The 11,473-nt window shown below is 41.3% G+C and overlaps 1 protein-coding gene across 1 annotated transcript; it reads right to left on the reverse strand.

Moving 5' to 3' along the window:
* Window positions 1-355: 355 nt before the first annotated feature.
* On the reverse strand, window positions 356-10,802 carry LOC140856479 (protein DWARF 53-LIKE-like). Its single transcript, XM_073253866.1, is given in 8 exon segments — window positions 356-2,460; window positions 2,463-2,493; window positions 2,723-2,969; window positions 9,346-9,502; window positions 9,505-9,606; window positions 9,609-9,839; window positions 9,842-10,136; window positions 10,138-10,802. Coding segments are annotated over 8 exon segments (3,540 nt in total). The 5' UTR covers window positions 10,615-10,802; the 3' UTR covers window positions 356-460.
* Window positions 10,803-11,473: the final 671 nt, after the last annotated feature.

Raw genomic sequence — 11,473 nt, forward strand, 5'->3', positions numbered from 1 at the left:
TGGAAACACAACCATTAGAATGGTACATCAGAAAGTTTCATTCCTTTCCAAACCTTGACTGAAATTTCAGCTAAAATGCTGCTACTCTTTTCCCCTTGAACTTGCAATAGGAAAGCAAAGAAGTACTGCTGGGTTAAGACAAGGAAAAAAAGAACCACCAAATTTGCCAAGCAAGAGAATTCCAATGTACAAACTCTGACCTGATTATAAAATTTAGGAAAAATATAATTGGATTGCCACTATTGTAATAATTTCAGAGCAAAAGAAATAAAAGACGAGGTCCTGCTGACTTGAGACATCAAATGGAACCACCAGATTCGCAAACTGGAAAAGATACCACTTACAAACACTAGACTAAAAAAACCCAGAGAAAAATGAGGAGATTAATAGGACGACAATTATTTCACAGAGGAATGCTAGATACTACATTATGCATATAATTACAGCAATCTTTAAATTGTCAATTTAGACATATCCTTGAGGGAAGGAGGACTCCAGGTGCATGCTCCTCAACAAACACATCCTCACAAGCAACAAGTCTAAGAACAGTTCGAGTCGAGAGCTTGTTGTACCTTTCCCTCAACTCAATGAAGCTCCTGCCAAGTACTTGTTCAAACCAAACATCTAGAGCTCCTCGATCTTCCAATAGCCATGCAGCTGCAAGTATCTGCTCCATTACCTTCACATCAATCTCCAGAATACATTCAGAGCCAATTTTGGCGTGGAAGCTCTTACTGATTTCCCTTAATATGTTATCAGCAAGGGCATCAAAATCATAAGGCTTAAAGTTCACAGTGGCATCCACTGAGTTGAAGAAATCTTCTGCCCATGCCTCTGTAATATCCGATGTAGAGCTATTCTCATTGCTGCTGCTATTATCCATGTCATTTACCTCAACCTCTTCTACAGGCAGATTCAAGTCTAGGAATGTGTTTGGCATCGTATGTGCCCGTTTTGCAGTCCCCAATGATTCGTGGTGCCCTTTGAAGTCATCAGAAACATCCAACTTGCGTTTACTAACAAAAACTGAGGAGAAAGATGCTTGCTTATTCATAGACTTTTGCCTTGAAGCAATCAGCACGTTAACATTTGGATTGCTGCTGGCGGCCTCCGAAACAGGCTGCATCAAAATCTTCATCCGCCATCCCTGAGCTGCAAGAATCCTTTCCTCTGAGAATTTAATTGAATCTGTCCTTGAGGAAAAGGCCTTACCTCGAGCTTTTGTTGCAGTTATCACAAAAATGGTGTTGCTGATGCCAAATTCCCTTCCATGAGAATCAGGAAATTTGCCGGTTAGAATAGCCTGTGATAAGCTCCTCTGAACTAGCAAATCAGCCTTATCCACATTTTCTAGGAAAACAATGGACCATGGCTTCTTGCTTAACTCCCCAGCAATATGATCCACGATTGTCTTGCCTCTGAACATCTCATCATACCCATTGACCTCTTGCTGGCTGCAGATAGTAGTTGGACAATTAATACCAACTTGGCTTAGATCAATGCAGATCAAGTTTTCCTTGCTGCCATATAGCAATTCTGCAAGAGCTACTGCTACTTTCTTCTTTCCAACCTCATCAGGACCCAGAAAAGTGAGCCAGATATCTCGTTTTAGGCTTGCACCACGCCGCCTTTGATCACCTGTTCTGCAACGTACTATAGTTTGACTGATAGCACTCAAGGCTTCTTCCTGTCGACCAACTTTATTGATGAGACTAGTACAGAATGATTTGTAATTACTTTGAACAAAACTTTGACACAAATTGGATGAACTCAGACATTGTTGGTCAAAGGCAGGCACACCACCAGTCTTTGAAACTGAGGGAATGCGCATGAGTGGATATGTACTGTTTGCCAGCAGATCAGGACAAGCAGAGTAAGAATGAGATTGAATGAGAACCTCCGGAATATTTTGGCTGAAATCATCAACCTTCTTGGATGGCAAACGCCCAGAGCAATCTTCCAAATGATTTGTGTGTTTTTGAGTAGCAGAGTGTTCATCCTTGCAAGCTGGCTCATGAAGGGTTCCTAAAACCAAATCTGTCCTAACAGATGTTACAGAGGAAGGTGAAGCATGAACATCATGATCGCCTGAATCTGATTGTGCACCTTGGTCAGACTGGAAGCCCTCCCTCTGAAGCTGTTCACTTTTTGATAGCCTGACCTGAAGTTTTGATATTAAGTCCCTGTTTCTGGATTCAGGAATAACAGGAAGTGATAAACTCTGGCTAGCCATGGCGATCTTCTGTAAATCCACTACCACAGGAAATGAATTTTCATACCCTTTCTGGCTTCCAGTTGAATCAAGATTCTTGCTGTTCTGGTTACTGGCTCTCTCCTTATCAGAAATGCATGGAAGACCAACAATGTTTGGACGCATCTGGAAACTGTCAGTCTCAAACCTCTGGCATCCCTGATGAAGGCGCTGACAATAATCATTCCACTTCTTTTGCAAATCCATTTTTTTACATTCAACAATGTTTTATCATCTTTAGCCTGCACTGAAGAAAAATGAAAGATTTTTACACAAGAAAAAAGAAGCAAAGAAGCTGAAGAAACTCATCTGATAGGTCATTCATTGGAAGAAAAATGAAACCACAATATGCCTCATGATTCAACAAACAGAAGTTTCCAAGGCCAGATTTTATGAGTATTATAAATATATAATGTCTTTGAGACTCCAAAATAAAGGTAAAGACATGAAAAATTTCAACAGTAAACACACCTTTGATGCATCTAATCCATCATTCATACTAAAAACATTAGCTCTCTGCATCCAAGAAGGCACATCCATTGGGTGCTGATCTTCAGCTGAAGTTGAATGTCCCTTCAGAATAGCAGCAACTTCTTGTTCGCATTTGTCATTACAATGCTGGCAGCGGAGTACTGATGGGTAACGGCAGCTTGGCAGACCCTTTGACTCATATATTGTAGGGAAAAGGCCTCCAAATGGAACAAATGAATCCATTAAGCTGGGAACATTTCACAAGCAGCAAATGGTGAGAATTAACTCCACGTGCAAAACAATGCAACAAAAATTGTACATACCAAGATAGCAGAAAGAAAAAGCAAATTTATCAACTAAATAATCAATAAGCACGTTTAGTGCTTTACAAACCAACTCTTATGTCATTTTTTACGTCATCCAATAACCTGCAAGTTGCAGCCTACTAGATAGTCTGCTTATCAACAATAGCAACTTATTTTCTATATGCTGTGCAAATTCCATCTCAAATGGTTATAAAAGTTGAAACTTGTCAGAAAAGCTAGCGGACATTTTTGTTCGCTGAATTACATGCAAAAAGTCTTTATACAGGAAGACATAAAATACAAAAATGAAAAGGGAAATGGGGGTTTCGACGATTGATACCAATCAAAGAAGTAGATCATTTTTTTATAAAGAAAAATCAAGAGCACTGGTTTAATAAGTCAAGGCCAATGAAAAGAAATAAACCCCCTCATATGTTGACATCAAAAGAAAGGTATTTACTCTGATCCATTTGAAGTAAATATAGTTGTCCACACAGATTCCCTTTAAGAATACTTCTGCATATTTTATTTCTTTGTACCACTTATCAATGCAAGAAAAGCCCATGGCTTCGCACATAAAACGACCATGTTTACTTGTGTGATTGGTAGCCTAAATGTAATGCATGGTTTACTGTACCAGACTTACTGCACGACACTGAGCAACCCATACCATACCCATAGTAAAATGATATTTAGTATGGGAACATACCAGTGGTCTGCACGACAAACCAGACTCATGCCAATACCATATTAGCATGGGTATCCCATACAGGTACCGATACAGTACTGCAAATCATAAGGCAGGGTAAAAACAGATTTAAGGGAGAGGGGAAAAGGAGTGGAGGCCAAAAATCCAGAAAGTAGGAAGAGAGGAGATTAAGAAATGGTAGAATCACAAGCAAGAAAAATCAATTATTGTCAGATGTGCCCCTCTTATAGTGGGTCAGACTATGATCTACATAATTTTGAAGCACAAAAAAGATTTGCCATCAACAACATAGATGATGTTTAGCCCAAAAAAAAATTGATATTGGCTGTTCCCAGAGTAGATTGGCTTAATGATGCCACTTCAATTAAAAGTTTCCTATATCCATCTTGTTAAAGAAAGGTCACAGAATAGTGTTAGTAATTAAAGTCCAGTATAATTTTTCCTTCTTAATGGTATAACTTGTTTTTGGACTTTTGCCATACCACCACCACCCCCTCCGAATGAAATGAAACATTGGTGCTAGTTAAAATTCATTTGGTAAGTCCATAGGTGCCACAGAAACTCACAACTCAGAAGGATATGCAGAGATATCCTATCATAATTCACAACCAGTTTTTCTTAAAATGCATTAGGCTTCCACACACTGTATGATGATCAAATTTCGTGAGGACCCACCTCTAAGTAAAAGGAATAAGCTTGGATCAAGAAATAGCAACAATCAAATATTTTCTAGCTTCAATGCATCCATCCATGAATTGGCTTAAAAAAAAAATGGTATCAACCAATGCAAGAGGTAGAGTCCAAATGATCTGCAAAGTAACGTTGATATCTCCATCTCCTTTGTTCCTGTTATACCACAACATTACAGTCTGCTGTTTCAGTGCTGCAGACAAAGCCAACCTGCTATCACTTTCTGATAGTTTTCATTGAACAATGTGAGCCCAAGCCGTCTGCTCAAATCAGGAGTTCTTGCGTTAGATGATGGCCACTCTTCAATTAGAGAGCTAATGTCTGCATCTTTCGCAAAATGTTATTGAACTGGAATCTTGCATAATGTTTCTTTATGAAAGAAGATTAATATCAGAAAAAGTTATGATGTAAGAAGCTAGAGAAACCTCTGACAGGGTTCAATATTGTGTATTGCAGAAAATGGAAATGGTTGAATGAAATGGAAAATTATACATGATGAAATTTTCCAGACAGCCTTTCTAGTAACTGTGGCTCCTCTGCTAACTTGAACTAACCAACTGCAGTTCCAACTTCTAGAGAAACAAGATACAGAAACAATGAAGGAATAAGCTTGCCAAAAACAGCATTTGGTGCGAATGAAGGAATATCTCGGTACAGAATATGAGAAGGCAATTATGTAGCAATAACACAAGATGAGGACTTACATGTGGCTTAGATGAAGAAACCTGAAAGGAAGTATTAATTATTTAGCTTCTTCGAATTAACAATTGTCGAGATTGAACTTAAATCACACGTTGTTATTGGCCTTTTTCCTGTTCTTTTATTTATATGCTAACTCACATAAGCTATGCTAAAACCTTACTCTGATTTCAAATGCCAGATTGCCTGATGCATTGGCTGATGTAAACTTAAGGGCCACAGTTAATCTGGACAAGTATTCTCTAAATTGCTAGTCGAATAAAGGACCCCAAAAGGACAGGAATTGATTGAATATTTAAAGAAATACAGTACATATCAAGCTACAAAACACTTAAAGATGAATAATTGAGATGAATATGATAAATAGAGGCCATATCATGGGAGCTAATTGCCAACAACGAACAAATAGAAGTATTAATCATCTGTCTCAACCTTTTCAATGTCATAATGTTGGTAACTGAAGAAGGCAAGCATCTGATGCACAAATTGCCTAGCTTTATCAAGAAACACATAAAAGGGCTTAGCTTCATAAAATATTGAAACATATTATCAATTTATTAAAAACCATTAATAAGTAATGCAACTTTTTCCACAAAGGATCCAATAGACAACATAAACATATTAATACAATGAGACTCACAGGAAAGCTTTAAAAGATGACCTGTCTCACAGAAATAGTACTTGACAGACATAAAATATGCCTGGTTAGAAAATTAGAAATAGAATGGAGATAAGGTATGAAGGAGTGGCAAGAAGGTGAGACTGTAACCAACTTAGAAAGACAAGCAAACTAAATGATTTGAATCTTGCATGTAGCAAACAAAGATGAGAGATAATGAACTTGCTCATCTCTGGTGATGGATGATTGTAAGTTGTTTGACTAATAAACCAACAGGTTCAAGCATGGGATATAATCTCAAGCTCCATGAAGTGAGTTGACAACTTGGCAACCAAAGTCCACCAGAGTATTTTCAGTTAATGATTCAAAACAACACAATGTGTCTCTGACTACAATTTAGAAACATAAGAAAGGCACAGGATAGAAGAAACTGGATTTAGCATAGTGAAACAGAGTTTGACATAATTTATGCAATTGCTTGCAAAACGCCACAGAAATTCTAATGGAAGAAATCTCTCTTTTCCATCAACCATGGTATGTATCAGAGAATATTGCTAGTGAGGAGGAATTTTCTGGCTACACTCCAAAGTATCCTAGAAAAGTTACAAGAAGAATGAAATTTGAGTTTCAAAGTAAGAGAATTAATTAAGCACCACAATTATTTCTGTTCAATATAACACAGTCAAGTTCATTAATCTTAGAATATCACCTTGAAGAACATCTTCCTAGCCACTAAAGAGCATAACTTTAATCGAGGTTCATCCTAGTTCACAACTGACAACAATAGTAGATCCCTTCATAATGTATGGAAAGGGTGAATAGAAGTCACGAAATGGTGGAGGCAACAGAAAGCCATCGAAAGCCTCAAGGTAGCAGGATGTGAGGTGAGAGCTTGGAGTAGATGGTGAGACATAGGTCATGTAGTTTGAGTGTTATATAACTAGATTCATGATTGATCAACAAACTAGATTTGGTCGCTTAGTTTCTAGACTCATTAATCTTGTATTATACAATTTTTATATCTTATCACATATTATTGTTGAAATAGAAACATTTTCTTCAATAGGAGAAACAACTCATGATTAAATGCATAATAATATTTTATAACCTTCATCCAAACCTCATATCCCATTATCACTATTTGAACCCCAACTTCATCCTACATCTCACCACTATGGCTTCCAATGACTATTTGACACTATTTTTCATCATTCTCTTTCACCCTCTTTTCACTACAAGAAGTGAAAATGAGAATTTTTTTCACCATTCTCATTTTTTCTCAATTATTCTCCATAGTCAGAAATGGGATTCAAGAGTAATTCAACAGGTTGAGAAATTCAGAGTTTGGAAAAATTGGGCCATATTCAAAGAAATTTAGAAGAAAGTTGGAAATCTTAAAAAAAACAAAATAACTATTCCTAAATGTGGAAGTCACAAGGAATAAGATCGAGATAGCCACCATGGCCGAGGGAGTGGATGTGGGCTTAGTTGAGGGGGTGGGAAGATGGGCTGAGAGAATAATGCATGTAAGGGAAGCTGACCTGGATCTAAGTTGAGACAGAATCTAGAAGAAGAGAAGAGGAGGAACTTGTAGGATGTCGGTGGGTGAGAGGGAAACGTTGGAGGGTGGAAGAACAGGAGATGTGGCTTGCTCTTACAAAATGAATGGTAGCTTTTTTAACATAAATAAATTTTCAAGACCTCTACACCCACTGGCTACCTCAGTGCCTTCAGCCATGAGCATGAAATACAACTTCTACGTGGAAACTAGTAGCAAACAGTTCTCTATTTGTGATTTATCCATATACTTCACGTATTCTGTTTGCCAGTAGCTTGCAAATGAACTTATTACTCGCAAAGTAATTCCATGAGGCTATCAACTGCATATAATCACAGATTCTTTAAAAATTTGGCAAATCTTATTACTATGCTATTCTCCTTAATGCCAACCCAAGATGGAAAGTTGGTGTAAATTATTCCCCATGTGAACAAGAAAAGATTCTCTAGCAGCAATTTTAAGGCATTCATTTGATTTTTTTTCATTAAATTTGGTCGGTGATATCTTTTCTTTATTATCATGCACCTTTGGCATGGTTCTCCTTTCACAAACTTATACCATACAAACCAAAGTATGTAATGGAGATAAGATGCAAAGCATTCAATAAATATTCCATAGTAATGCTTTCCATCACTATCCCCTCCCTCAGGTAGGATCATTAAAGTGTGCCTCATGCACCATGGGTTGCATTTCTTCATTTCCCAACAGAAATTTTACCTTTTATGGGATGAAGATCATAATTGATGTGGAGATGTCATTCGAAGATAGTCCAATGTTAGCAAGTCCTCTTGGCATTCTTCTCCTTTGTTCAGTTCTCTATCATGCCTTGATATAAGTGTGATTCATTTGAGAAATCAATTATGCCAAATGGTTAAATTTGAACAATGCCAGAAGCCTAGAATGCAGTTTTAGGCTCTCTTTACCTTGATAATGATTTTTTGTGCTCTTTTTGGTTAAAATTTATGCCCAAACCTAATCATAAGAGATGTTTCAAAAACATTGGCTTAGCTCAAGCCACTTTGGACACTAGATCACTGTCTGCTATTTTGATTGCAAGTCCACATACTTCCTTGGACCTTTTGAGGTCTCCTCTGATTATCGTAAATCAAAGAGGTGAGAAAGGGTAACAAAAGGACTGCAGAGATGAACAACGACTAGAGATGAACAATGATTGATGTCACCTACCTGCTACTGGCAATTGTGGACTGGTAAAATGTCCAAATACCATACCATATTCCACATTTAAGGGCTGGCATAACTCTAGTCCAGTGGAGACCAACATCCTTGCAAAGGGGAAGGAGGAAACTGAGCCAGGCACAATCAACACAGATGTCTCAAGAGCAAGAAAGCTATGGGGTTCAACAAGAAGGGCTCTTGAGCATGGAAGATTTGGCATCCCAAGGCTGGGATTGGGGTCTCTTTTTTTTCCTCCAACATATAATTACATTAATAACTGACACAAAGATTGTTGAATTGGAACGATCACATGGTTAGAGTAGTTGAGCCAACGAATTTAATGGTTCAAGGTGGATTCTCTACAAATCTAGGTCACCACTTTATCCAACCATTATTAGCTAGTGTGTGACGATTGTCAAGCTGGTTAAAAACTATAAGTACGGGTATGCATTTTCCACACCTTTCAATCTCATTGCTTCTCATGCTACAAAAACAAGCAGATTCCAAGAACTGTGTCTTTGTTGTTAACTGGCCTTGAGCTCACAAAATTTGGGCATAAACAGTTAGCATGCAAGTAAGTCATTATTTTGCGCAAGTAATCCAAATGAAGCAGCACAATATCACGAGGCCTGCCTCAAAATAGGATTCCAACTCTCTAACTAAAAACAAACCTTTCTACAAGTAAAACAAGACCTTAAAGTCATCAATATATTCAGGAAATTCAAGGATGACGAGCATAGCTTTGATTTCTAAGAAAAATCTTCTGAGGAAACAATTAAAAATCCTAAATTAAATCAAATAGCCAGTCATATTGATGATTTAAAGTAGAGATCAAAGTGTAAGGGCCCAAGGCACTGATCTACCCACCTGGGAGGCCTGGGAAGCGATCCACCAATCCCCGGCCGTTCTGCGGTGATCGGCAGCAGCTGCAAATCCCAGTCTTTGTCCAACAGAGGATACCGGGACAAGAACTTCATGTAAGTCTCGTATGTGGCCGACCACCCCATCACCCACAGCCTCCCCGGAGAAGCTCGAGCACCCTGGTCAGCTCCAAAACCACAGAGCTTTGTTTTCCCGCATCGTCACCCCCTTCGACCATCCCCTTCAAATCCCCGATGCTCAAAACCACCCCGGCTCCTCCGCCTGCCGACCCAGCTCCTCCAACCAGGCGCCGATCCACGACCGATCGTCACCGCTCTTCCCGAGATCCGACACCTCCCTCTCGATGCTAACGAGCCTCAAGCCACGCAGCTCCGGAGGTAGAACGGACCAGTTCTTCCGCTCCACAGTTCGGGCGAAGTCCCGGGCGGCGTCGCCGGCGGTGATGCCGACCAGCATCGGATTCCGGCTGCTCCTCCGGAGAGGACCTCTCCAATCCTCCGGCAATTGCCGTCGGTGTCATCGGAGCAGAACTGGGCGGAGAAGGGGAAAGTGAAACCCCGTGGCATGAGCGCATCCACGTCGTCCGCAGCCGAGAAGTTGCAGAGGAAGAGCGGCGGGCAGCGGGCGGCGCGTGGAAAGCGGAGGACGGGCGGCGGGGGACGGAGGACGGCGAGCTTGATGTCGCTGCTCCGGAATCCAGCCTCGCCGAAGACCCGGCTGACGACTGGGTCGTCGAGGATGGCGACCACCAGCTGCTGGAGCTCCACTTTGACGCCGGGAAAACGACGACGACCCCTGCTGCTGCTGCTGCTGCTGCTGGTAGAGGTGGAACGTGTCCGGATTCCTTCTCTGGTTGGCCTGCGACCGCTTGATGGCCGCCATCAGCGAGTTGGACACGGGCGGATCCTCCGCCGCCCCCGTCTGCTGCTGCTGCTGGTGGTGGTGCGACGACGACGACGGCTGCCTATCCAGAGCGACCCCGAAACAGAGCTCCAGCGCTTTGAACTGCAAGCGAGGGGAGTACGCGGAGCTCCGGGCACGGGACAGTGCGTCTCGGAGGATAGAGGGCGAAGCAGCGGCGCCGGGGGGGGAGGCGGAGGAGGAGGAAGAAGAGGAGGAGAGGAGGGCATACACGACGTGGAGGGATGTGGTCTGGGCATGGGCGCGTCGTCGCGCGACGGCAACGGCGTCATCTAGGGTGGCGGCGGCCTCGGCCGCCAGGCACTGCCGCGCGCTGCTAACCGGCGTCGGCATCCCGGAATACCATATACAGTAATTAAAAATAACCAAAAATCGTCGCCACCAACATTATTAAAAGGGAAAAATAAAAATCTCCGATCTTATCTTATTATATAATAAACAGAGAAACGGGGTCGGAGCAGCGGTTCTTGTTCTTGGCCACCAAAGGAAAGCCGGGAGAAATATAAAAATCGGGGGGAAGTAGTAGAGTCTATCGTCCCCTTTTAATTATATTTATTTGGAGGGGAGGGTAGAGAGAGAAGGAGGCACCCAGCTATCGCTCTCCGGGGCTTACTGGGGAAGCGAGATGCCAAGGGCATTGTCCACTTGTTACAGCAGTGGGGCCCAAGACCAAAAGTGATGGCGGACCAAAGGGAAAATAGAAAAATATATTTCACCGCGCCACTCCACTGCCCGCTTGCAGCACCAACACCTAATGGGTGGTGAGTTTGAGTTTCAGTGCACATTCCGCACTGCAGATCGCCGTCATATTGACATCTCATAAATGAACGGTTACTATTCATTACAAAAATCCGAACGATCATGCGCCCAATAAATAATAGCCTTCCATCTCTGAGATGAAGATGTGGCAGCTATTCAGAACGATGCAGCACTCACAGGGTGCAAAAGATGTACGGCCAACGATCCTAGATCAAGAAGTGGTGGGCTCGTGCATATATCATCCATGTTATCCCCGTATATCACACCACTCTGCGACTGCCTTGGAGGACTCATCCCGTAAGTTTGAAAATAACCGATACCATGAAGCAGCACCCAAAATATGGGAAGGGATGGGTTGTGGTTGTAGTCATTTGCTTTTGAGCCTACATGTTTGGCCGCTAGACTGGTTAATTGCCAGAACGGTAAGATAGGT

This window comes from Elaeis guineensis, chromosome 3, assembly GCF_000442705.2.
Source record: "Elaeis guineensis isolate ETL-2024a chromosome 3, EG11, whole genome shotgun sequence".
Classification (NCBI taxonomy): domain Eukaryota; kingdom Viridiplantae; phylum Streptophyta; class Magnoliopsida; order Arecales; family Arecaceae; genus Elaeis; species Elaeis guineensis.